Below are 26,163 nucleotides of genomic sequence, written 5' to 3'. Positions count from 1 at the left end.
TCCCGGGTCTCCAGGATCACACCCTGGGCTGCAGGCAGCACTAAACTGCTGCACCACTGGGGCTGCCCCCTATGCTGTTTCTTACCTTCCCAACGCATACAAAAAAAAAAAAAAAAAAAAAAAAATCAACTACTATCTACAATGGTTGTCCCAGGGAAATCAGATTATGTTTTTCCTAATTCTCTTGAGATTTTCAAATCAGGGCAAAAATAAAATTAAAAGAAAAAAAATAAAATTATTCATACAAGGCCCAGCTCAAGTTCTATAGCCTTCATGAAACCTTCCCATAAGTATTTTCTCTTTTCTGAACTCATACATTTACTGTATATGTTGCTCACTTAGTCCTTTTCATCAACCAATCAATACATTAAAAAATTAATGCACTGAACCTAAAAAATATTAATGCACTGAGATCTAAAGGGCACCATGTTAGATGCCATGAGGACACAATGTATTCAGTCAAGTTTTCGTGTATAGGCATTTCCTTTATTATAGCTGTATATTGAAGTGAGAGCTTCCTTGTAGCCTACATGGTGGCCAATCACTCCTGACTAATGAACCAAATTCCTTTGCACAAAATCTTGAAGAGAAAATAAAAACTGAAGCAGATTGATACAAATCTCTTTAATAAAGTATATCAATGACAACTTCATGTTTAAATAAATATATTGTTAAAAAAATCATGCAAGAGTATTCTGTTCTAATTACTAAGAAAGACTTGAGACTGTTATTCCCTCTGCAGAAACACTATGCACAGATGCAAAGTGATCAAAGGCTGATATAATAATGAATCTCAAGTAAGTGGCATGGCCGTCTCGTGCCTGTAAAGGAAAAATCAATATGGAAGCTTTTAGCAATTCTAGTTAACTGTTAAACAGCAGTCAGCAGAAGAAAGGGTTTGATGCAAGAATGATATCCTAAGAATATAATAATATGTACGATATAATATTCAGAAAAGAAGCCAGATGCATTAACAGTACCGCTGCTTGGATGTATTACCAGGCAAATATCAGCATTGGTTTGATGAAAAATAGCAAGCAGAGCTAAAAATTGCAATTTTACATTTCTGATTAGTTTTTTAAAAGTGTCTTTCTAAAGTATTTTTCAATGTTAGGAGATTTCCTTTGTTTGATGATTCCTCTGACTCTATTACCCTGAAACATTACTATACTTTCACATTTATATGTTTCTCTGGAAGGCAATTGGGCAATATACATACATATATGTGTGTGTGTGTGTATATATATATATGTGTGTGTGTATATATATATATATATATATATATATATATACAGCTATAAATATGTTTACACTGATGAACCCAGTAATTTTATTACTTGAAATTTAATCTTAGAGAATAATTTAAAAGGTGAAAATCATGGTGGTGAGAACATGCATAAGATGTTCCTGTTGTATTACTTACAATGACAGAGGGAGGAAAAATAAAATTAGCCAACATTTGCCTCTTTTCATACGTTTCATTTTAAAATTATAATTATAAAACTTGTAACAATATTGTTTAAAATTCTTCATTTTTTACTACTTTATGTGATGCACATTGACACTAGAAGAAAATAAGTATAACAAAAGCTCTTGTGGCAGGGAAATAAAATCATGGGTGACTTCCAGCTGCCTACTCCCCCTTACTATTTTCTAAATATTCTGTAATGTTGCAATGCTCCTTGATTCACAATGAGCCCTGATACAAAACACTTAACAGAGGCTTACTAATCATAACCCATTAGTAAAGATGGAGAAAAACAGGCAGATTAAATTCAGAATTAATTAATTCTAATTAATTACTTTTCTGGCCCCCATTGGCCTCTCCAGTCATTGGGCACATTTGGTGGAGAAGATAATTAATAGCATTCAAAAACTTCCTACAGAATCTTTTGAAGCATGGATTTCATAGCAGCGCCCAGCAAGTTGTGAAGAAGGAAACTTAATGGACAAGGTTCCTCGTTAAGCCTCATTTAGAGAAAACTTAATTAAACACTACCACAAAAAAAGAAAGAAAGAAAGAAAGAAAGAAAGAAAGAAAGAAAGAAAGAATCACAAAAAACCCCACATATTCAGTTGTTTCACCTTTTTGTGTTTGTCTAAAACCAGGGCCTGATAAACTACCAGGAACAGAGAAACTCCTGATGAGGCAGCAGCTTCCTCATCAACAAGCATTCATTCCACTTGACAAGCAAAGCCCAATGGAATGTTGTCGAAAAATGCTGGTTCTCTTTCCACCTCATCTCTCTTTGGCTTATTTGTTGCTGATCCTATGCTCCATTTCCCCTTATGTGAATCTCCCTTGTCCTTTCATGCTTAAATTAACATCTGATTTTGGCATCGCAACCTTTTTTGATTCCTATTTTAAAAGGCCTACAGAATCAAATGAAAGAAAGCAAAGCAAGTAAATACTTCAAAATAAATGAACAAAATAAAAACAAATAAGTGAATTGTCTTATTCTTGCTGTTATTCTATGATAGATAAAAGCCTAGCTTATGAATGTATTTATAGTATTATTGAGATTTAGATTATAGTATTATTGAGAATAACCTTCTCTATTGGTTGATTAGGTATAGAACCTCTAACATATCACAAAGGTATTTATTAATTTCATGACTGAGAAGATATAATTAAAATGTAAATAGATTATGCTGGCTAAAGATAATATTTATCTCTATAAAGTATATCGACTTACCATAATTTCTTCATTTTGAAGCTGCCCCTCTGTGTGGACTAGATCTAAAGCACAAATGTAACAGAAATGAGTTAGGGATCAAAATGCATGAGGACAGCTACCGAAATTTATATTCACCAAAACATGATGTCTGGTAAACTATAGTTAGATCAGACTTACCAGAGCTTGGGGGTTAAAATTCAATATCAAAATGAGAATATTTGATGTAAAAGGCATGAAAGATAAACTGTGAGTTCTAAAACATCCCTAGCAAGTATAAACAAAAGGAAATGTAAATTACAGAAAGGATCAAGCCACTAACAGTTATATTACAGGCCTGATAGGAGCCATCTTATTACCACTCTCATGGGTAATGACTACAACTCAGTTTCTCATGCTGAATTTATACTGTGATGTTGAATTATGCTGCCCATGAAGTGATCTTTTCTGGTATCCAACTTTAGAAAACCTTTACCTATATAATTTTAAAGCAGATTAACTTAATTGCTCACAAGTTAATCATATCAAACATTCTTCTAGAAATATGAAATATTTGGTTGATATAATAATAAATACTGACCTTATTCAGAAATTAATTTTATTTGTATCAGCATAGTCGGTGTATGTGATTTTTTAAAGGAACATACTACCAACAGGGTAGTCTCTGGGAAGTAAGATGGTGCATGACTTTGTTTCCTAAGATCTCTCTGAGGTAATGAATAGTGATCCCCTGCTTGACCCTTTCCCCTCCAGTCCTACTCCTGAGTGGCAAATGCTTTCAACTCCTTCAGCTTTTTTTCCTAGAAGGTTAACATGTTTATATTCCTTTTCTTGATTTGTAGTATTTTACTGACTTTATAGTATGGTGGGAGAAAATTTGGGTCTCTGAGATCAGTATCTTCTTCCTTTTCCTTCAACCTTTCCCTCCTGCCATCCTCTCAATTTTGAAATCAACACTTGACAGTTACATTATCGCCTACATAAATGTTATTTACTGCTAAAATAAGTATTGAATTATGATCCCATTTTCTTTCTTATACAACTCCTCCTCTACTAGGAGTTAATAATACCTTCTTTCATTTGCTTAGTTCTTTAACTATGAAAAATTGGAAAATCTCATGCTGACATCAAAGAAGACAGGGTATAATTCCTGTATATTTACCCATCATCTTGATTTTAAAATTACTAACATTTCACTATACTTGATTTATGGAATTTTTTTGCTAAAGCATTTTAAAGAACATGACATTTTACCTCCAAATATCTGGCTATCCATCTCTAAATAATAAGGATATTTTCTTACATAACCATAATACCATTATCAGGCTAAAATTAAAAATTGCTTTAATATCATATAGAACCCCATCCACATTCAAATTTCTCAATTGTCCCCAAAATGTCTTTTTATAAAAGTTAGTTTATTCAAATCAGAATTAAGTCTCCTTTAATCTTGGACTGATTTCTCTCTCCCACACACATTTTTTCCCCACATCACTGACTTACTAAAGAGACCAGGTCAGTTTTCCTGTAGAATATCCCACATTTTGTCATTTTGCCTCTTTAAGGTCTCATTACATTTATTCATCTACTCTCTGTTTCGTATATACTGGAGTTAGAGCTAAAGGCTTGATTATATTCAGGGTTTGAGGCCTTCATCAAATGTCTGGTGATCTTTGGCTATCTTTTGTTACTTAATAAATAAATCATTTGAAAACTATGTGCCATGAACCATGCTCACTGACTCGGACTTCCAACAGAGCAGCCAGGAATGAGGTCGTCTATGTCAGTATCCATAGATCTTTTTTCTGGAGCCACTCAGTTTCTCCAAAAATATTTAGTCTCCTGGCCAGGGCTATATTCTCGGTTGCTGTCATAAATAGTAGAGCACAGAGGTGTTCTCACCATTCAATATGCAGGCTTCCACTTAAATCTCCTGTACTCCATGTCTCACTTACTCTCTCTTCTATGTCTGGTCTCCCTGAGTTCTGAGACTTAACACTGGGTATTCCTCCTTAGCCCCTGCAGACGGTTTGTGGGAGGAAGGAGGAGTCCTCTAGCTTTGTGTGATAACAGAACTTACCTAGGGTCAAACACTCTGTATACAGATGTTCAACTATTCCCTCTTGTTTTCTGGTCCATGCCCCACTCATACTTTCTATGGTACCTCCTGCCTTCAAATTCTAGACCTTTCTGGGGTTTTGTTGGGCAAACTGTCTTGCTTCACATTGACGTTCTCCTTGGAGGGCACTTAGGTTATAACCTACTCCATTCAGCTACATTAGTCTCTTCTACCTGTGTCCTCTCTTCCATAATTTAGATGGATACCTCACATCCTCTTTGGTCTCCTATAGGTTTTTTGGTTTGTTTTAGTTTTGTCCTTGTAGGTTTATGCCTCCTTTTATTCCTTTACTATTATTTTCATGGAATTTTGGGAAGGAAAGGAAATAGACACACAAAGCCAATTTGTAGTGTTTTAACTAAGGGCAATTCTGCTGATGATATTTATGTATGTATGTATGTATTTTAAAGATTTTACTTATTTATTCATGGGAGACACAGAGAGGGGCAGGGACATAGGCAGAGGGAGAAGCAAGCTCCCAGTGGGGACCCTGATGCAGGACTCGATCCCAGAACCCCAGGATTACAACCCGAGCCAAAGGCAGACACTCAACCACTGAGCCACCCAGGTGCCCCTCTGCTGATGATATTTAAATAGTACCATTAGTTAATTAAGAAGGAAAGACAAGAAACTAATATTTATTGTCTACTATATATGATATGGTAGACACTATATTTACAAAACCCTAAAGCATGGGTTACCATCCCCATTTTTCAGAGGATTTGGAAACTCAGAAAAATTAAGTATTAACATGCTAACAGTTATATAACCAGTAAGTGAAGAAGTAGTCCTGTATTCAAACCTGGGTTTTTCTAGGCTCTAAATAAGTCAACAAGAGTCATCTTTTCTTCACCAAAATGCAGCTCAGTTGGAAATACAGAATCAAAGGACAACTCTACTTCCTCATGCCCAGAACAATGCTGGTGAAAAAGCACAGGGCAGCCTGAGGGGCTCAGCGGTTTAGCGCTGCCTTTCAGCCCAGGGCGTGATCCTAGAGACCCAGGATTGAGTCCCACATCGGGCTCCCTGCATGGAGCCTACTTCTCCCTCTGCCTGTGTCTGCTTCTCTCTCTGTTTCTCATGAATAAATAAATAAAATCTTAAAAAAAAAAAAAAAGCACATACCTCTTTCAATCCATGGCTCAAAATCAACTGGCTCTTTAGATGTGCTCTTTTCAATCTTCAAGGTCCTTACTGATGTTGTAAGGAAACAAAATAAATACAGGGTAAATTATCTATCTGATCTGATGTTGCTATCCCTATATTCCTTTTTTTCTCTATATCAAAGTGTCAAGCACTGGTGGGACTGAACAAAGTACTGGGATCAGAAATACCATGTTCTGAAAATCATTCACATGCTCTGTTTTTCTATAGGGACCTATGGTAAAACGCAGCCCTGGGTCACTGTAATCTTACAATGTTTGCAAAGCACACAATATAGTTAGTAGAGTCTTTTTAAATTTGGTATCATCCAGAATTATTTGTATACTGATAATAATAATAATACTGTTAGTGATCTTGTTTATAAACCTTTATGAAGAAACTACTGTTAAGTCAGGCATTTACTCATTTACTCTTGACTATAATCTTATAAGAAAAAGTATTACTAATCCACTTTACTGATTAGGAAACAGGCTTAGAGAAATCAGGCACCTTAGAGAAGTCAGGCAAAGTGTTCAGAGATAGAGAGCCAGTAAGGGCCAGAAGTGCAATTCAAACTTTAGGTATGTCTGTGTCTATGAGCTTCTACAATTAATGACAGTTAATAGACTTAACCAGAATGCAGGCATCTTCCTTCAGAACTGTTTTTTCCTCTATTACCCCTAATCCAGACCCTGCTACCCCAGAATCCCCTGTGGATTGCATCACTAGATACTGGTCAGATTTGGTCAATGGGAGGCACTGGGAGGAAACTGGAGGGCAGTGGTGAAGTGAGATCACGTCGTTTTTTCTCCACTCCCTTCCTGCTTCTGTGCCATGTCTTTGACAGTGGTTGGGTCCCTTCATGATTACAGCTGCTGCTGGGCAGGTCCTTAGCCACAGACTACAGCTCTCACTGGGCTCCAGTAACACAATTTCCATCCCTTATCCCAAGAGTGGTAATGGCTTATTGCTGTGGCTAGTTTCAAGGCATTCTCACCATCCCTGGTTTGTTCCCTTACCCAGACCATAATTTTGTAAGTAATCCTATCAATAAAGTCTTCTCATTTGAACCATCTGGGATGTATTCTTTCCTGCCATGATTTTGTCTGAAATACTTTATCCCTAAATAAACACAAGACAGGATTAGAATGATGTTCCAATGGGAGAGTGTCTTCCTAAATCCCTCAGAAAATGCCATTATTAATAGAAGAATCAAAATTATCCAATGCAAATAACCAAGGTTATCAGATTTTCGAGAAGAATTTGACAGAGAACCCCAAGCCAAATGAATCTGGAATAAAGATGTTGAAGACCTAGTGTTCTGGCAAGCTGGCTTCTTATGTTCATAATAGGGATTTTTGCCAAAGATTTTCACATAGTAAATTGCATGGAAATTATTATGCGCTTTGGAAGGGTTTCAAATTTGCAATTTTAGAGAAGCTAACTGTGCTCAAGGCAGTTAACCCGTACTCCCCACTCTCCCATTCCAGCCATAAAACTGGATTCCATGCTGCAAAGGAAAGTTAGTGTTTTGCCAAAGTTTACATATGTGCCCTCTGCCTATGGGAAAAATAAAAGATGATGAATATTAATGTATGATTTGCTTACCAAAGTAACTTTGAATTATAAGCCTTTCAATCCTTACATGTTTGTGAAAACAAATAATGAACTCTTGGGGAAACATTCCTGTTGTGGTCCAAAATGTTTCTGGGTTCCTATTGTTAATTTTAAAGAAAAAGAAAAAAGAAGAGCCAAATGAAAATGTTTAATCACAAAATTCTAGTGAATAAGTATTTTAAATAAATGACCCTGGATTCTTGAAATCCCTTTCTATCTCTTCCTTCTGCCTCTAATCTCTCCCCAACTTTAATAATTCTTCTTTACTACTAGCAGATACATTTTTAAAAAACACAGAAACAGAATTGATGTCACTCTTGTCTAAAAGCCTTCAGTGGCCTCTTATTTAAGCCTATAAATCTGACTGTGTAGTATGGCATTTTATGACCCTATACTATCTCGTTGCATTATTAAAGTGCTTGGTCTCCCGTCATGGTATCCTCTCCCGTTATTGTAGTCACATTGGGCCAATTAAGATTCTGCAAACACGTCATACAGGCTTATGTTTCTGTGCCTTACTTAGATCATGAGGTTCTCTTGACCCAAAAGCCTTTCCTCCCTTACAAGTTTATTTGCTCTTCTGGTCCCATCTCTCAACCTCAACAAATCAGAATCACTTCCTCAGGCCTCCTTTGCACTCAGCATCCATTTTTACATTGGTACTTGTGTACCAATGTGAAAACCAAAAAATTGAAACTGAAAACCATAAAATGTTTGGTAAATGTGTCTCTGCTTCTCTCTTTCTCTCTCTCTCTGTGTCTCTCATGAATAAATAAATAAAAATTAAAAAAAATAGATTCCTTAGTTTTTTGTATATTCCTATGAAATATATTTTTTTAAGGATTTTATTTATTTATTCATGAGAGACACAGAGAGAGAGAGAGAGGCAGAAGCAGGCTCCATGCAGGGAGCCCAATGTGGGACTCGATCCCAGCGGGATCACACCCTGGGCCAAAGGCAGGCGCCAAACCATTGAGCCACCCAGGCATCCCCCTATGAAATATTAATACAATCTATAAACAGACAATTTTACTCTAATTTTTATCCTTTTATGTCTTTTTTGGGGGGCGGCTTTATTGCATGGGCTAACACCTCCAGAACAATGCTGAATATGAACAGTGAAAGCAAAAATTCTTGCTCTCCATCTAATCTCAGGGGGAAAGCATTTATTATTTCACCACTAAGCTGAACCTGTTTAGTGGATGCCTTTATCAGATTGAGGAAGTTCCTTTCTCTTCTTTGTTTCCTAAGAATTGTTATCATGAATGAATGCTGAATTTTGTCAAATGCTTTTTCTTCATTTATTGGGATGATCATGATTTTTCTCCCTTGTTCTGGCAATGTGGTGAACTACCCTCAACCTTGTATTCCTATGATAATGTGGTAAATATGCCAACCTTGCATTCCCAGGATTAATTCCATTTGCCAGATTCTATTTATAAGGATTTTTGTGTCTATGTTCATAAAGGATATTGGTCTTTAATTTCTGTTTTCATCCTTTTCTTTCCTTTCCTTGTAATGTCTTTTGTCAGGTTTTGATATCAGGCATGTTGTGCTCACAAAAAACAATTTGAGAAATATTTCCTGCTCTATTTTTGAAAGATCTATATTATTTTTTCTTCTAAATATTTGATAGAATTTATGCAACAGATACATGACTATTCCAATTTTCTATTTCATCTCTTGTCATTTTTATAGGTTGAGTTTTTTTAAAGCAATCTGTCCATTTAAATTGTCAAACTTATTAGCCTAAATTTGTTCTCTTTTTTAATTAAAAATATTTTAAAATTGAGGTATAGTTGACATATAACATATTAGTTTCAGGTATACAATATAATGAATTGATATCCTAAATATGTCCTTGATAGTGACTCACTAATCTTTTAGAAACTGTAGTGATACTGTTTCTTTCATTGCTGGTACTGATAATTTATTTCTTTCTGGGTCAATCTTCTTGGACGTTTATAACTTTTAATAATCTTTTTAGATAATCTATTTTGGCTTTGCTAATCTTTTTCTAATTGTCTGTTTTATTGATTTCTGCTCTTAACCTTTATTTTCTTTTACCTTTTTGGGTAAAATTTGCTCTTCTTTATCTAGTTTCCTATGTTGGAAATTTAATTATTGGTTTTTAAAAATTCTTTTAAAGATAAAGTATTTATGCTATAAAAAATTTCCTTGGAAGCATCACTTTGGCTGCATCCATAAATGTGGATATATTGTATCTTCATTATCATTTGGTTAGAAATATCTTCTAACATCCCTTGTGATTTCTTCTTTGACCCATGGGGTTATTTAGAAGTAGTACCATGTTTAATTTCGTAGTTTCAGGAATATTTTTCCAGATTTTTTTTTAAATTTACTTATAGCTTAATTACATAGGGGTCAGAGAACAAATTCTTTTTTTCTCCAGCTTTATTGCAATATAATCAGCATACAACATTGTGTAAGTTTAAGGTGAACAACATGATGATTTGATATACTTACATGTTGGGAAACCATGTAGAGTTAGTTAACATATCCATCATCTCAAATGTACCATTTTTAAAAATATACATTCCCTAAGATTTCAATCTTTTGAAATTTATTGAGACTTTATGGTCCAGCACATTTCAGTGAATATTTAATGTATACTTCTTCCATGTGCCATTGTTGGTTATAACGTTGTGTAAATGTCAATTCAGTCAAGGTGACTGACAGCGTTGTATAGATTATCCTATCTTTACCATGTCTTTACTAACTGTATCTTTAGATTTTGTCTGACTGCTTCATCATTACTGAAATAAAGGTGTTAAAATCTCCAACTATGATTGTAGATTTGTTTATTTCTCACTTTCATCTGTCAGTTTTTGCTTTATGTGTTTTGAAGACTATCAGGTCAGTATACTTTAGGATTATTACCTCTTTCTAAAGAAAGGATGCTCAAAAATTATAAAATGTCCCCTTTATCTCTGGTAATTCTCCTTATCTTACATTCTACTTTGTCTGATATGAATAAGCCACAGCCACTTCTCTGTTTAGTGTTTATAGGATGCATCTTTTTCATCCTTTTATTTTCAACCTATTTGTGACTTCATATTTAAAGTACACTTCTTACAGACAGCATATACCTGTGCTTTGTATTTTGACCCAGTCTGACAATTTGTCAATTTCTATCATTTAATTGAAGTGTTTAGCCTACTGGCATTTAATATAATTATAGATATGGCTAGGTTTAAGCCTACCATCTTGCTATTCATTTTCTATTTGTCCCTCCCAACTATTTTTTTGTTCTATTTCTCTTTTCCTATCTACTTTTGACTAAATAAAAAAATAAAAAATAATTAAAAAAACTAAAATTCCATTTAATTTTCTTTTTGTGTGTGTCTATTCTCAAGGTCATAAGAACCTCATGATAGTTAATTTACATTGAACTCCACTTTTGTGCCATTATTTTCACATATTTTATAGTTATTTATAACATTTATTACATATATATAATAAATCCCACAGTACAATGTGTTTCATTCCCATTAAGTGGTCAATTGACTTTTTAAAAAATTAAAAGAAAAAGGATATTTTTTTTTACAGTTACCATTTCCAATATACTTAATTTTTTGCTGTAGATTTGAATTTCCATCTAGTATTATTAACACTTCAATGTGCAGAACTTCCTTTAACATTTTCTGTGATGTAGGTCTACTTGTGGTGAATAAAATGTCTCTATTTCACCCTCATATTTGAAGTACATATTAGTTAGATACAGAATTCTGAGTTGACAGGAGTTTTTTTGTTGTTTTTCTTTTCAGCATTTAAGATATTGTTCCATTGTCACCTGTATTCCACTGTTTGTGATACAAAGTCAGCTGTCACTGGTACTACTGTTCCCCTGTAGTTAATGTGGTTTTTTTTTTTGTTTTGTTTTTCTGCAGCTATTTAAAATTTTTTTCTTTATTTTTCAGCAGATTACAGTATGATCTATTTATATGTATCCTGCTTGGGGTTTGCTGAATTTCTTGGATTTTAAGTTGACATTTTTTAATAAGATTGGAGAACATTAAGCCAAAAAGTAACATCCTGAATATCCATCAGCTAATGAATGGATAAATAAAATATGCTATACCCATACAATGGAACATTAGTTGGCAATAAAAAGGAATGAAGCACTGATATTTGCTATGAGTGAATGCTAAAAACATGTAAAGTGAAAGAAGCTAGTCACAGAAGACCATATGTATGATTCCATGTATAAGAACTCTGAATAGGCAAATCTAAAGAGATATAAAGTGTATTAGTGAGTGCCTAGGGCTGGTGGGGATAGGGGAAATATAAGGGGCAATGTTTTTTTGGGGGGGGTAATGAAATGCCCTAAAATTTATTTTGGAGATGGCTGCATAACTCTGAACATGCTAGAACCCAATAAATTGTACATTTTAAATGCGTGAATTGCATTCTATGTGAACTATGTGTCAATAAAGCTGTTACCGAAAACAAAACAAAACAAAACAAGTCCAACTCACAATTCTGGATATTTTATATGATGCTTACTATTTCACAATTTATTTTTTATTTATATGGTTTTAAAGTTTTATTTATTTAAATAACTTATAATTGCCCTCTGTTTCTCACATGATTTTAATAAAAATGACCAATATAACAACACCAAATAGCATGTAGAGATGTACTGGTTTTAAAAATGACATAGGGATGGCCTGGGTGGCTCAGTGGGTTAAGCCTCTGGCTCTTGATTTTGGGTCAGGTGATGATCTCAGGGTGGTGAGACCAAGCCCTATGTCAGACTCTGCACTCAGTGTGGAGTCTGCCTGAGATTCTTTCTCTTCCACTGCCTCTGTTCCTCACCCTGCTCTTTCTCTCTCTCTCTCTCTCTCTCAAAATAAATATATAAAATCTTTTTAAAAATGACTTATATGATTATATAGTCAATTAATCTCTGACACAAAAAGGGCAAGAATATACAATGGGAAAAAGAGTCTCTTCAACACATGGTGTTGGGAAAACTGGTAGGCTAAATATAAAAGAATGAAACTGAAACTTGCTTACACCATACCCAAAAATAGACTCAAAATGCATTAAAGACCTGAATGTGAGACCTGAAACCATAAAATTCCTAGAAGAAAACATAGGCAGTAATACCTTGACATGTGTGGTAGAAACATTTTTCTAGATATATCCCCTTTGGCAATGGAAACAAAAACCAATTTAAACTATTGGGACTAAACCAAAATAAAAAGCTTTTACACAGTGAAGGAAACCATCAACAAAATAAAAAGACAACCCACCAAAAGAAAGAAGATATCTGCAAATGATATATATCCAATAAGAGGTTAATATCCAAAATATTGAAAGAATTTATACAACTCAACAGCAAAAAAAACCCAAACAATCCAATTAAAAATGGGCAGAAGACATAAGCAAACACTTCACCAAAGAAGACATACAGATGGCCTAACAGACATATGAAAAGATGCTCAATATCACTAACCATCAGGGAAATATAAATCAAATCACAAAGAGATATCACCTCACATCTGTCAGGATGGCTAAAATCAATACAAGAAACAAGAAGTGTTGGCAAGGATGTGGAGAAAATGGAATGCTCGTGCACTGTTGGTGGAAATGCAAACTGGCACAGCCACTGTGGAAAACCATATGGAGGTTACTCAAAAGACTAAAAATAGAATCACCATATGATCCACTAATTCCACCACTAGGTATTTACCCAAAGAAAAAGAAAACACAAATTTGAAAAGATATGTGCACCCCCACATTTACTGCAGCATTATTTACAATAGGCAAGATATGGAAGCAACCCCAATGTCCATCCATAGATGAATGGAAAAAGAAGATGTGATATATGTACAATGGAATAATAGCCATAGAAAAGAATGAAACCTTGCCATTTGCAACATGTGGGTGGAGCTAGAGAGTATAAAGCTAAGTGAAATAAATCAGTCAAGAAAAGACAAATACCTTATGATTTCACTCATATGTGGAATTTAAGAAATCAAGTAAGAAAAAAAAAAAACAGACTCATATAGAAAACAAACTGGTATTTGCTAGAGAAGAGGTGGGTGGGGGGATGGGTGAAATAGATGAAGGGGATTAGAGTATACTTGTGATGAGCACTGAATAACGTACAGAATTGTTGATTGTTATTTCACACCCAAAACTAACATAACACTATGTTAAATTATACTGTAATTTAGAAAATAAATAAATTTTTAAATGACATATAACTGAATTCTCATATGTATAATGAAGTTATTAAAATGGGAGTTTTAAAGATTTATTTATTTTAGAGAAAGAGAGTGTGTGAGTGTGAGAGCATGGGGGTGGGGGAAAGGGCAGAGGGAGAGTCTCAAGCAGATTCTGTGCTGAGCATCTAACCCAATGTGGGGCTTGAGCTCATGACCCTGGGATCACAACCTGAGCCCAAACCAAGAATTGAATGCTTAACCCACTGTACCACCTAGGCAAACCAGCAGTTTTCTTTTAAATAAAGCTTTATAGCTAAAAACTATTTAACATCTATTACCTCATGCGATTTTTTTTCACTACTCCTATGTAGTCAGGAAAGGTGGTGTTATCCCCATTTTTCAGATCAGAAAAGTGAGGCTCAAAGAGTAACACATATGCCTTTAGTCCAAGGTAACATATATAGTTCACTTAACCAAGAATTTTAACTATAAATCTAGTATCCTACTAATTCTCTCTTCTACTTTTTCTTTTAACTTATTTTTTTTCCTAGTATAGAACTTCCTTTCTCTATTTTCATTGACATATTAAATACCAGAGAGCAAAAGTAGAGTCAAAGGTAAGTAGAAATATAATTACTTTCTTTAACTCTTCTTTCTTTCTTTTTTTTTTTTAAGATTTTATTTATTTATTCATGAGAAACAGAGAAAGAGAGAGAGACAGGCAGAGAGAGAAGCAGGCTCCATGCTGCGAGCCCAACGCAGGACTCGATCCCGGGTCTCAGGACCAGGTCCTGGGCTGAACCACTGAGCCACCGGGCTACCCTTTAACTCTTATTTCTGAGGAAATTGAGAATTGGGAGAAAACTATCTACTGGGGGGAAATTTTATGGCACTGTTTTCTCCAAATGATTATATGGTTATTTCCATTTGGACAAACCAACTTATGAGCAAAAAATAATTTTTAATATTTAGTATTAAAGTCTAATTGTTATTTGTCGGAAATGCATATACATTAAAAGTCTCTGATATGTTCTGTTCAATTATCAGGTCAGTATATACTTTTATTCTATATAGCTTCTATATAGTTTTCTATACTAAGGGTTAGTCTCTAAATGTTATGTCCTTAATCGTTCAGTAATATGGGCTAATCTTTGGAAAGATCTCTGTTTCTTTTGTTTAATTTTTAAGAAGATTTATTTGAGAGAGAGAGAGAGAGAGTGAGTGAGGGAAGGACAAAGGGACAAGCTATCTACTGAGCATGGAGCTCAATGTGGGGCTTGATTCCAGGACCTTGAGGTCATGACCTGAGCAGAACTCAGATGCTTAACCAACTGAGCCATCCTGGTGGCCCAGAAAGATCTCTATTTCTGAAAACAATTTAAGGTACATCTCTAGCTACCTGTGCATCCTCACAGCAGTTCCCACATTAATTTCTCTACTCCAAGGCAGAGTGGGATAAATAGCTATTACCTGAATTTCAGGAAATAAAAAACTAAGAAGGATTAAGAGGCACAGGTGAAAAACAGATGCTAAGTTTTGGATTCAAACCTAAAATCTGAGTTATCATAGTGTAGTACAAAAAACCCCAAACTGGGAGTTAGAAGACATGAGTGTTAATCTTGATTCCACGACTTGGTTATCTGTGTAATTTTGAACAAGTCATCTTTACCTACAATTATCCTTTTCCTCATCCTTACAATAAGGATGAAAATACATTTTTAAAATATTTTACCTTATTTCCCAAGCTTACAGTGAGGGTCAAATGACATAACATCTATGAAACTACAAAGCCCTGTGCAAATATAAAATATGTGCATATATGTGTGTGTGTGTTCTCAGCTACTTTCCAATATTAATTGAGTTTGATTAATATTTGATGGTCTAATTCAATAAGCTACTCAAAAACTATTTTAAGACATTCTAGAGTCAGGGATGCCTGAGTGGCAGAGTGGTTGAGTCTCTGCCTTTGGCTCAGATCATGATCCCGGGGCCCTCCAACAGAGTCATATAGCCGGTTCCCTACAGGGAGCCTGCTTTTCCCTTTGCCTATATCTCTGCCTCTCTATGTGTCTCTCATGCATAAATAGATAAAATCCTTAAAAAAAAAAAAGGACATTCTGGAGTCAAAGCTGAATAAGTCATAGTCTCTAACTTTTAGGAATTCATAGTTAAGAGAGGACACAAATATTAAAAATAAAGAATTATACAAAAAAGGGACAAAAAGATAATAGATGCATATAATAAATTCTTTGAGTCCAACAAAAAGGTAAACTAATCCTACATGAGGCCAAAAGGACAGATGTCAGAGAGGAGATAACAAGTAGGCTTAAAGGAAGCGGTTGAGTTGCTAGAATTTTATCCAGATACATGGAATTCACAATAGAACACAAAAATACCACAAGATCTGTGTTATAACTGGCTCTGCCTTTAGTTAAAACTAGTACTTGACCTCTTTGGACCTCTCTTACCACAATTCTAAAATGAAAGGTTTAGATAAGATACAATCCTAAGTCCTTCCAACTCTAAAATTATATGATTCTATGAGTCAAACTCTGGTCATTGTACAGATGCCAAGAAAGAGAACTCAAGAGAGTAATAAAATAGTCACAACTATTAAAAATGTTTTTCCATTAACCACTTTTTCTTGGAATTTAAAAGCCTAAGAATGATATTTATCTCTACCTAGAATAAGCTCTAACACAGTAAGGAGAGGAAATTGGAATGGTATCAAGAAGCTGAGAACCAAAGAGTACAGGTGGAGAGCAGGAGGTTAAGCCTTCAGTTCAACAAAGATGTTGCTTAGACCACTAAGGAAATAGGCAATACATGAGAAGTTATAATGTTTTTATTCCTATTTACTAAAAAAAACTTAGAATAAAATCATAACCAGATATTAAAATGTACTCTTCCATAAAATGAGGTAGTTGTTGTTTGAAGTTTTGTCTTGTTAAACTACTTCTTAAAAAACTACTTACATAAGAGGTCACTTTTAAAATTATAAAGGATCAAAAACCTAAGTATACTCAACTGAATTTGTTTCACAAATGGTACCTAAGGTGGATATTGTCAAGTAATGTACTTCATCAAACATTTATTAAACTATGTTTAAAAGTTCTAGTTGTTGTAAAGCATAATCCCAGTACTCAGGAGGTTCACTGACCTAATATCAAGACTTTAAGGAAGAAAAAATAGTAACTCTTACCCATCAATCATATTTTCAGGTGGGTGTTTTTCATCACTTGATGTAGCTAAAATCACTTCAGCCCCCTCAGAGCTCAAACATAGATCAATTTTTCTCATCTTCAAGTGTTTAATCTGCAAGTAAAACAATAATAACGAAAGCAAATTCTTGACTCTCTGAACTTCATCGGAGTAAAGGGAGAAAGAAAGCCTGTTGCCTAGCACACAGCTTAACCACCAAGCTATTCAACAGTGGGAGGGACTCTAACATGTTTATTTATGAAAGTAAACTTCTAACCTCTCCAGGAATAATCTGTAAAATAGTGATTATTTCCACCACTTTACTTCACAAAAGACAACACTGACTACTCTGACAACATTTTTCTGATTCTAAAATTGAAAGTCCTCAATAACGATACAGAAATAGTTAACAGGCTAAGGTAATATGAATTAATGTGTAAAATTTTCAAACTATTTATATCATTATATTTCTGACATTAAAAAATAATCTGGAGCAAAAGAACAGATGTTTTCATGACTGCTGTGTTTTTTCTTTTTCTTTTTTCTTTTTTTTTAAGTAAGCTCCACACCCAGCACAGAGCCCAGCACAGGGCTAGAACCCACAACTGTGAGTTCAAGAGTCAGACTTTCAACCAACTGAGCCACCCAGGCACCCCACATGACTGTTTATCCATACATTTATCAACTGAAGTAGCAAATAATATTAGTCACATGTTAAAAGATATCTTACCATCATTACTTTTTGGAGCAGAATGTAAAATAAGAGAGAAGAAAAACTTTTGCTTATTATTAAATTCTAAATCAGTCACTTGGGTCATGGATTGAAAGACATTTCTATCGTATGGTAATATTTTCGATTTAATAAAAATATATGTAAAAACATTGTTGAACTCTAACATGGACCCCGGTAGATTAGACAAAGAAGACTAGATAAGATTCTATCAGTCACACTCACCCTTCTCCTTGATCTGGTGGTAACAGGGCACAAACCAATATATAGATGCAAAGTGACTATGAAAGCTGTATCTATAAAGAATGATAAGACAAAGAGTGTTTGGAAAAAGGAAGAAGGCTTCCAATACACTTCATACCCTAGCCTCTGGCTAACTTTAAAAAAAAATGAGACTATTTCAAATAATCAACATAGTACAGAGAATGTCACATATCAAACAACTATATACCCACTGCCTAGATTTAATAAATGTTAACATTTTTACCCATCACCTTCCTGATTCAAAGGTAAGAGCTATTCTGGAGTTGATGAATATCCCTCCTTACTACGTATTTATACTTTTATCATATACATATCCATAAACAATATGTACTGCCCTTTTAAAACTTAGACGCTTCCTCAGTATATATATCCTTGCTTTTTTAATTTAATATTATATTTTCAAGTTTTATCATGTTGATACATATAAATCTATTTTGTTCATCTTTTTTTTTTTTTAATTTTTATTTATTTATGATAGTCACAGAGAGAGAGAGAGAGGCAGAGACACAGGCGGAGGGAGAAGCAGGCTCCATGCACCGGGAGCCCGATGTGGGATTCGATCCCGGGTCTCCAGGATCGCGCCCTGGGCCAAAGGCAGGCGCCAAACCACTGCGCCACCCAGGGATCCCTATTTTGTTCATCTTAACTGCTGTCAGGTATTTCTCCATTTCTCTAATGACGAATATTTAGGTAAGTTTCCAATTTTTTGCTATTATAAGCAAATTTGAAATGTACATCTTTGTATATGTATCCTTAGTATATAGAGGAGAAAGTGTTTATAATAAAAGTCTCTTTCTTTACAGAAGTAAAATTGCAGAAACTTAGAATCAGCATATCTTCAAGTCAATAACTGATCAATTTGATCTTGAAATTTTAACAATTTACACTACCATCAGCAGTGTATAAGTGTTTCTGCTTCCTTATATTCTCACGAACTTGGTATTATTAGACATTTTGACTTTAGCTCATCTCATTGATGTGAAATGGTATCTCAATAAGGTTATAATTTGTATTTCCATGATTATTAGTGAAACTGAATACTGTTTCATATGATTATGGGCCATTCAGTCCTCTTTTTCTGTTATTTGCTTTTCCTCATCCTTTGCTCATTTTGCTATTGGGGTGCTTTTTAAAAATTCTGTTGTCCTTTTCCTTTTGATTTATAGGAATTTTTCAAATAAAACATTCTGGATACAAATCCTTTGTTATATGTGTCACAGATATCTCCTAGTCTGTAGCTTGAGTTTTCTTTTTCTTTTTTTGTGTTTCCCCACCCCCACACACTTTTTAAAATTACTGAACTATAAAACATACATAAAGAAGAGAACACAAATCAGAAGTATATAGAGCAATACACTTTCACAAAGTTACCACACCCAGGTAACTATTCCCAGGGTAAAGAAATGGAATATTACCAGCACTTGAGAAGTCCTCCGCATGCCCCTTCCCAGTCACTTCCCTTCCCTCCTTCCCAAGATAAGCATGGTCCTTATTTCTAACAGATTAATTTTGCCTGAAATTTATATACATAGAATCATGCAGTTTGTATTCATTTGTATCTGGCTTCTTTCATTCATCATATGTTTCTGAGATTTGGCCTTATTGCTGTGTCATAAAGTGCAACTAAGTAAAGCTGCAACCTAGCCCCAACCCAGCTCAACCCCTAATAAGATCAGAGAAAACATGCCCTAAGTGGAGCTTCACAGGAAACTGGGCATATGAACTGAAAAGCAAAGAAAGGTTTCTGTGATCTTGGGTACTTAGCTCCCAAAGCCCTGATGGAGGAAACTGATCTCACTTCCAAATATCTGAAATCAAATGTAAACTGAAAGTATTTAAATAAAATTATAACTCAGTTTAATCCCTAGGTAGACCAAAGTGATCTGCCCCTTATCCTGGCTGCAGGGCAAAGAAACTGGTGTGTCCTCTCTGGGAAAAAGCATTATTTACTTCAGTGTCTATTTTACATCCAATATACAAAATCACTTTAGCAGATCTATAGATGATCCAAGTACTGGAATTAGCAAAGATAGCTACTATAAATCTGTAGGGATTTATTGATCATATTATCAACCTGTAGAAAATATAGGCTTGTAGGGAGCCTGCTTCTCCCTCTGCCTATGTCTCTGACTCTGTCTCTCATGAATAAATAAATAAAATATCTTAAAAAAAAAAAAAGAAATGGCAAGAAGATAGTTTTATTTTTTTATTTTTTTTAAGAAGATAGTTTTAAACACAAGTGCACTGATTATTCTATTAAATGTTAACAAACTAAACACTACATTATCAGACTGAATTTAAATAAACCCAACAGATACTCTTTTCAGAAAACACTGTAAATATAAGGATAGACTGAAAGTAAAAGGATAAAATAAGTCTTACTTAACATTTGATAAAGCAAATTCCTCTACTTAATTTTCAGAATTCTATGTTTTGTATCTTAATTATTAGAAAGATTTTTAAATTACAGAAAAATGGGGCACCTGGGTGGCTCAGTTGGTTAAGCATCTGCCTTCAGCTCAGGTCATGATTTCAGGCTCCCTGCTTAGTGGAGAGTCTGCTTCTCCCCCTCTCTCTGCCCATCTCCTTACTCATGTTCTATCTCTCTCAAATAAAATCTTTGGGGAAAAAAATGAACTAGAGGAAAAAAATTTCTTGAGATGTTGATTGTAATTTTGTTCCACATACAGATTAATTGGGAGAGAATATCATGTTTATGATAATGAGTCTTCAAATACATGAACCTGGCATCTCTTCATTTAAGACTTTTTTAAAGATTTTATTTATTTACTCATGAAAAAGAGGAAGGAAGGCAGAGATAGAACCTGAGCCAAAGGCAGATGCTTAACCAACTAAACCACCCAGGCAACCTTATTTAAGACTTCTTTTAAGCTTTGAAATGATTCTCTAGTTTTCCCCAAACATATCTTCACCTCTTTTGCTAGAGTTATTATTAGGTGTCTTATGGTTTCTATTGCTATTATAAATGGGACATTTAAAAAATAACATTATTTTTAAAAAGTCTTATTCTTTACCATACAAGGAATATTTCTAACATTTCACCATTAAATTTGATGCTCACTGAAGGTTTTGTTAGACACTGTTCATCAGGTTATAGAAATTTCCTTCTCTTTTGGTGTCTTAGGTTTTATTTTTCCATGAACAAACACTGAATTTTATCAAATGCTCTTCTAACATTTACTAAGATGATCATTTAGATTTTTCTACAGGTTGATAATACAATCAAATCAAGATTTTCTATTGTTATCATATCCCCAGTTCCTAGCATAAACTCAATTTACATGGCTAAGATATATTATCATTTTCATCCATAGTTGGGTTCAGTTTGCTAACATTTTATTTAGAATTTTTACAAATACATTTCTAAGTGAGATTGGTTATAATTTTCCTTTGTTATTCAGTCCTTATCTCTTTTTTTTAAGGTTTTATTTATTTACTTACTTGAGAGAGAAAGGGCATGGCATAGGGGAGGGGCAGCACAGGGAAAGAGACAAGCAAGAGACAAGCAGACTCTAAGCTGAGCTCAAACAGACTCTAAGTTGAGCTCAAAGTGCTGAGGTGGTGGCAGAGAGGGGACAGAGGCTTGATATCACAACCCTGAGATCATGACCTGAGCAGAAATCAAGAGTTGGATGCACAATGGACTGAGCCACCAAGGCACTCCTGTATCTAGTTTTATAATCAAGACTGTACTTCCAACATAAGTTAGAGAGCTTCCCCCTTTTCTAGTTGTTGGAGCAATTTGTATAAGACAGAAGGTTATTTGATCTTGTAAGCCTGGTAAAATCTTTGTAAACAGAATTTTTTTTTAATATTTCAGATTTTTTTCAGGTTTTCTATACCACCTTGAGTCAATTTTGAAATTTATATTTTGTAGAAATACTACCTATTTCTTCTTAGTTTTTATATTTATTGGCATAAGGTTCATTTTTTACTGGAATTTTAAAATCTACTATGATAGTGTTAAAAGTCATGACTGGTCAAGAAAAAAGGCATATGTTCTAACATTTTCTATTTGTGCCTCTTTTCTTAACTTTTTTTCTTGCATTTAATACTATTGATACCAGAGAACTAGTGTTAGATGAACACTGTTAGTCCTTAATTTGAAGATGATAAATTCCTAGAAATACAGATTGATGAACTCAGATATTAATTCTCAACAAAATTCTAACATTATTAAATTTCATTATTAAAATGATAGCCCTGAAAACGTAAATGAGAGTAGTTGTACAATAGAAAGCAGCACTAACATTAGCTCACAAAGGTTATACCAAACCTATACATTTCTTTTTGCTTATTTGATAGAGTTACTAACCAATTAAGAACATGTTCTGAATATTTCAACAAAACTTTAGACAAAGCTTCTCAAGATTCCTATATGGACCAGACAGAGAAATGTGGATCGGGTGGCAGGCAGTACTTTAGGTAAATATTTATCTCTTTGGCTATGCTCAAAGAATGATGATTAATGGGACAAAATTAACTGTGAAAAACCTCTGTCCTCTCGCCTTTCAACATTTTTATGAATTAAAGATAGAAAAAATATCATCAATTTTGCAGATGACACAAAGCTGGGCTATCAGCTAACATGCTAGATGACAGAATTAGCACATAAAAAGATGTGAGCAAGCTAGAAAGATGAGATATGATGAACAATATATTTAATAGGGATAACAATAAAGGCCTATACTTAAAAAGTCAATCACACAAGGATTGGTCTTGACTGGGGTGGCAGAGCCAAATCTAGTCAGCCATTTGTTTTTATATGGCCTATGAGTTAAAGGATTCTTTTTATCTTAAAATACTATTTAAAATTAAAATAATATTTTATGACACATGAAGATTACATGAAACTATATGAAATCCATACTTCAGTATCCATGAATAGTTTTATTGGAACTTGGCCATGGTCAACCATTTATACATTGTTGATAGCTACTTTTACAGTGACACAGTAGTTGTGATAGAGACTATAAGGCTCAGAAATATTTATTATTTGGCCCTTTACAGAAAAAGTTTGCTGACCCTTGATCTAGAAGTGTAAAACGTATACGTTTGGTTCATTATAGAGTCACACTGTAAGGCAAGAGTGTACCATATCTGCCCCCAAAGGTAAAGGAATATAATCTTAGATTATATAAACTCTTTAGAGTTAAGGAGGAACTACATCCATCAAAATTTTTATTTATTTATTTTTTTAATTTTTATTTTATTTTTTTAATTTTTAAAATTTATTTATTTATTTATTTATTTATTTATTTATTTATTTATTTATGAGAGACACACACACACACACACACAGAGAGAGAGAGAGAGAGAGAGAGGCAGAGACACAAACAGAGGGAGAAGCAGGCTCCATGCAGGGAGCCCGACGCGGGATTCAATCCTGGGTCTCCAGGATCTTGCCCCAGGTTGAAGGCGGCACTAAACCGCTGAGCTACCTGGGCTGCCCTCCATCAAAATTTTCAGATACCAACTAAGGACCAGGCACTGCACTTGCTAGTAACGCAAAGACAACTACAACCTAAGATAGAGACGGTGACTAACATTTAGTTTTTGCCTTCAAGCTCAGAGTCAAGGAAAATGAACATGCATGCAACTATTATAATAATGTTATGTGCTAACAGTGTGAACTACATCCAGATACTACATCATTCTGGGTTGTATAAGTAGGACACTGTCAGGTTTGATATTGTCAGGGGAAAACAAAAAGTTCACAAGGATCTATAAATTATCACATGGAGGAAGCTGAAAGAATTAGTAACTGAAATATTTCAAAAAAGAGATGAGAGAAATGTGATTAATATCACAACTGTTCAAAACGGAAAAAGGATTAGAATTTTTCTTTTAGAAGTCCAAGAGGGAGAATTGGACTCAACAAACACAAATTTTAAGCAAGAAGACATCACAGATAAAAGAACTTACTGGCAAAGTAAAGATGTTAAGTCTTTTCCATTCCTGAAAGTGTCCAAGAAGGGTAGATGATAATTTATGAAGGAAACTAAAGCAAGGATTTCTGCATTGTGGTTCTTTTGGACTGGATCAAGTTCTACGAAAGACAGATTGAGAACAGATAAGGAAGGATCCTAAAAGCCAGGTTAAAGACAATGGGTTCTATCCTGTTGTTTTCGACAGGGCTGGGAGTGACTTTGCCCCCCCCCCCCCCACCAAGGAACATTTGACAATTCTGAAAGACAGTTTGGTTATCACAACTTGGGGGGAGGGCTGCTATTGGCATCTAGTGGGCATTTCATGATATTTCTAAATATTCCCATGCACAGGACAGTCCCCCACAACAATTATTTAGCCCAAAATGTAAATAGTACAGGGGTGGAAAAACCCTATGGTAATATATTTGGGAGTGCAAATTAGGGGTTGGAGACTAACAGAAAGAACTTGCCTTTAAAAAGTTATATTTTAGGGGAGAATACCCAGCATTGATGTGTAGTATAAGGAAAAGAATATACACTCTAGGGGCCCCTGAGCGGCTCAGTGGTTGGGCAGCGGCCTTTGGCTCAGGTCATGATCCCAGGGTCCTGGGATGGAGTCCTGCATCAGGCTCCCTGCAGGGAGCCTGCTTCTCCCACTGCCTGTGTCTCTGCCTCTCTTTGTGTCTCTTATGAATAAATAAAACCTTTAAAAAATATATATATAGTCTCTAAATGTTCTTTTCTTGCCTCGCATTCTTATTATCTACATCGTCTGAGGGAAGCCAGCATGTCCTTTAACACAAAACTCGTTTCATACCTCTTATATCCATCACTGTCCTTCCTATTTCCTGTGTTGGGTATAATTATTTAATGGCAGAAGCGGAGTTTTCATTAAAGTTCCCTGATTATGGTTAAGAAGAAAGAGGCATATCAGCCCCAAAGAAACCCACAGATAATGCTGCTTCCTTCCACTCCAAGGGTGCAGGTCTGCATTGTAGTCTAACGCCCCACCCTGGGATACCTTACTCCAAATAAATACACACGTATCCCCTCAAAGCCTAGATTATTAATGGGGGGTGCCCTCCTCTGCATTTTTAAGGTCCCTACCCCTGGACTTCTTCCCCGCTGCCTTATTCTGTAGTCTAACCCCAGGGCCACTTTTAGCCACCCTTTACTCTCCAGATCACATGCCCTTTCTGGCCCTTCTTTCTGAAAACCTCGAGGGGTCAAGTCCACATTACTGATGGGGACCTTTTGTGTAAGTCAGGAAACAGCCAGGGCCCACGGCTGGGTATCTCACTAGAAAGGCAAACCAGCTCTGACACCACCTCCTTGCCTCCGCCCCAGGTCATTCCTTTCAAGACCTCCCAGGGTCCTCAGGGCTCAGGTTTGTGGACGCCCCACCCTAAGTTACGTAAAAGGCATTAAGTGACCCCACATCCTACACGAACTATACGGTTCCTAATATACGGGTCACGTGGCACTTGAGGGGTTACAGTTTGGCAGGCTTACTCGTTTCGGTTTGCAATTGCTTCTCCCTTTGGGGAGTGAAAACATTATTCAGGGCTCAAAAAAGTTGGTGGATCGGCACTGGTGTCTCTAGGGCCGCGGGGGAATTAGACATCCCCGGTGCCTGTCCCCGCGCCGTCAGCCTGCTCACAGCCCCTCCGCTAGGTCCCCGCCCCGCCGGCCGCACGCAGCCCCGCTCCCGCCGCCGCCGCCGCCCCGCTCGCCTGCGCCTCCCGTTAGCTCCAGGCGCGCGGACAGTCCGGGCTCGGGATCTTCCTTCCGCTCCGCGCGCCCCGCCCCCGGCACGCCCCCGGCCCCGCCCCTCCCCGGCCTCCCAGGAGCTCCCGGGGGCGCGCACCTCTCGACTCTCCCGCAGGCCCCGCCCCGCGCGGCCTGGCCCGGCCCGGCCTCGGCCCCGCCCCCGAGGCGCGCGCCCCTCCCGACTCTCAGGCCGCGCCCTGTGCTCTCCTAGACGGAGCGGGGCGAGCCGCGCGGCCCCACCCGAGGGTCTTTCCCCAGCAAGAGCCGGAGCCCGCACCGCCTACCCTCCCCGGGTGCTGCAAGCCCCGGGGGACCCGCCTTCGCGCCAGCACGCACGCGCAGTGCCCACCTCTCCCGGATCCGAGCCCTCGGCCCTCGGGTCTCCAGCCCAGGGCCCGGCCCCGCCTCCGGCCCGGCCCCGCCTCCGGCCCGGCCCCGCCCCTCATGCCGGGTCCCGCGCACGCGCATCTCCCCAGCCCAGCCTGGCCCCCCCGCC

At 36.2% G+C, this 26,163-nt stretch overlaps 1 protein-coding gene across 6 annotated transcripts; it reads right to left on the bottom strand.

Moving 5' to 3' along the window:
* Positions 1-609: 609 nt before the first annotated feature.
* Positions 610-26,085, bottom strand: HSPB11 (heat shock protein family B (small) member 11). 6 transcript variants are annotated; one of them, XM_041771866.1, is made up of 8 exons: positions 26,017-26,085; positions 23,893-24,016; positions 17,908-17,978; positions 16,954-17,066; positions 7,546-7,652; positions 5,920-5,988; positions 2,697-2,740; positions 610-821 (listed from the first exon to the last, which is right to left on the bottom strand). In XM_041771866.1, the coding sequence occupies exons 4-8, from the start codon at positions 17,049-17,051 to the stop codon at positions 708-710; spliced, it is 432 nt and encodes a 143-aa protein (XP_041627800.1). In that variant the 5' UTR covers positions 17,052-17,066; positions 17,908-17,978; positions 23,893-24,016; positions 26,017-26,085; the 3' UTR covers positions 610-707. The 6 variants fall into 6 exon arrangements, with proteins under 6 accessions (XP_041627800.1, XP_041627803.1, XP_041627804.1 ...); XM_041771869.1 differs by lacking the exon at positions 26,017-26,085 and adding an exon at positions 25,945-25,995; XM_041771870.1 differs by lacking the exon at positions 26,017-26,085 and adding an exon at positions 25,952-25,974.
* Between the last annotated feature and the right edge of the window lie 78 nt (positions 26,086-26,163).

Source organism: Vulpes lagopus, chromosome 10 (genome assembly GCF_018345385.1).
Source record: "Vulpes lagopus strain Blue_001 chromosome 10, ASM1834538v1, whole genome shotgun sequence".
Classification (NCBI taxonomy): Eukaryota; Metazoa; Chordata; class Mammalia; order Carnivora; family Canidae; genus Vulpes; species Vulpes lagopus.
The sequence above is the reverse complement of the archived record's forward strand: the minus strand, read 5'-3'. Positions and strand labels throughout refer to the sequence as shown.

Excerpts from the sequence above, each read along its gene's own strand:
- HSPB11 (XM_041771866.1), bottom strand. The coding sequence starts at position 17,051 with ATGAGAAAAATTGATCTATGTTTGAGCTCTGAGGGGGCTGAAGTGATT. Across the intron at positions 2,741-5,919 it reads TGAGCCATGGATTGAAAGAG|ATCTAGTCCACACAGAGGGG; the intron begins GTATGTGCTTTT and ends TTTGTGCTTTAG. Across the intron at positions 822-2,696 it reads TTCAAAATGAAGAAATTATG|GCACGAGACGGCCATGCCAC; the intron begins GTAAGTCGATAT and ends TTTCCTTTACAG.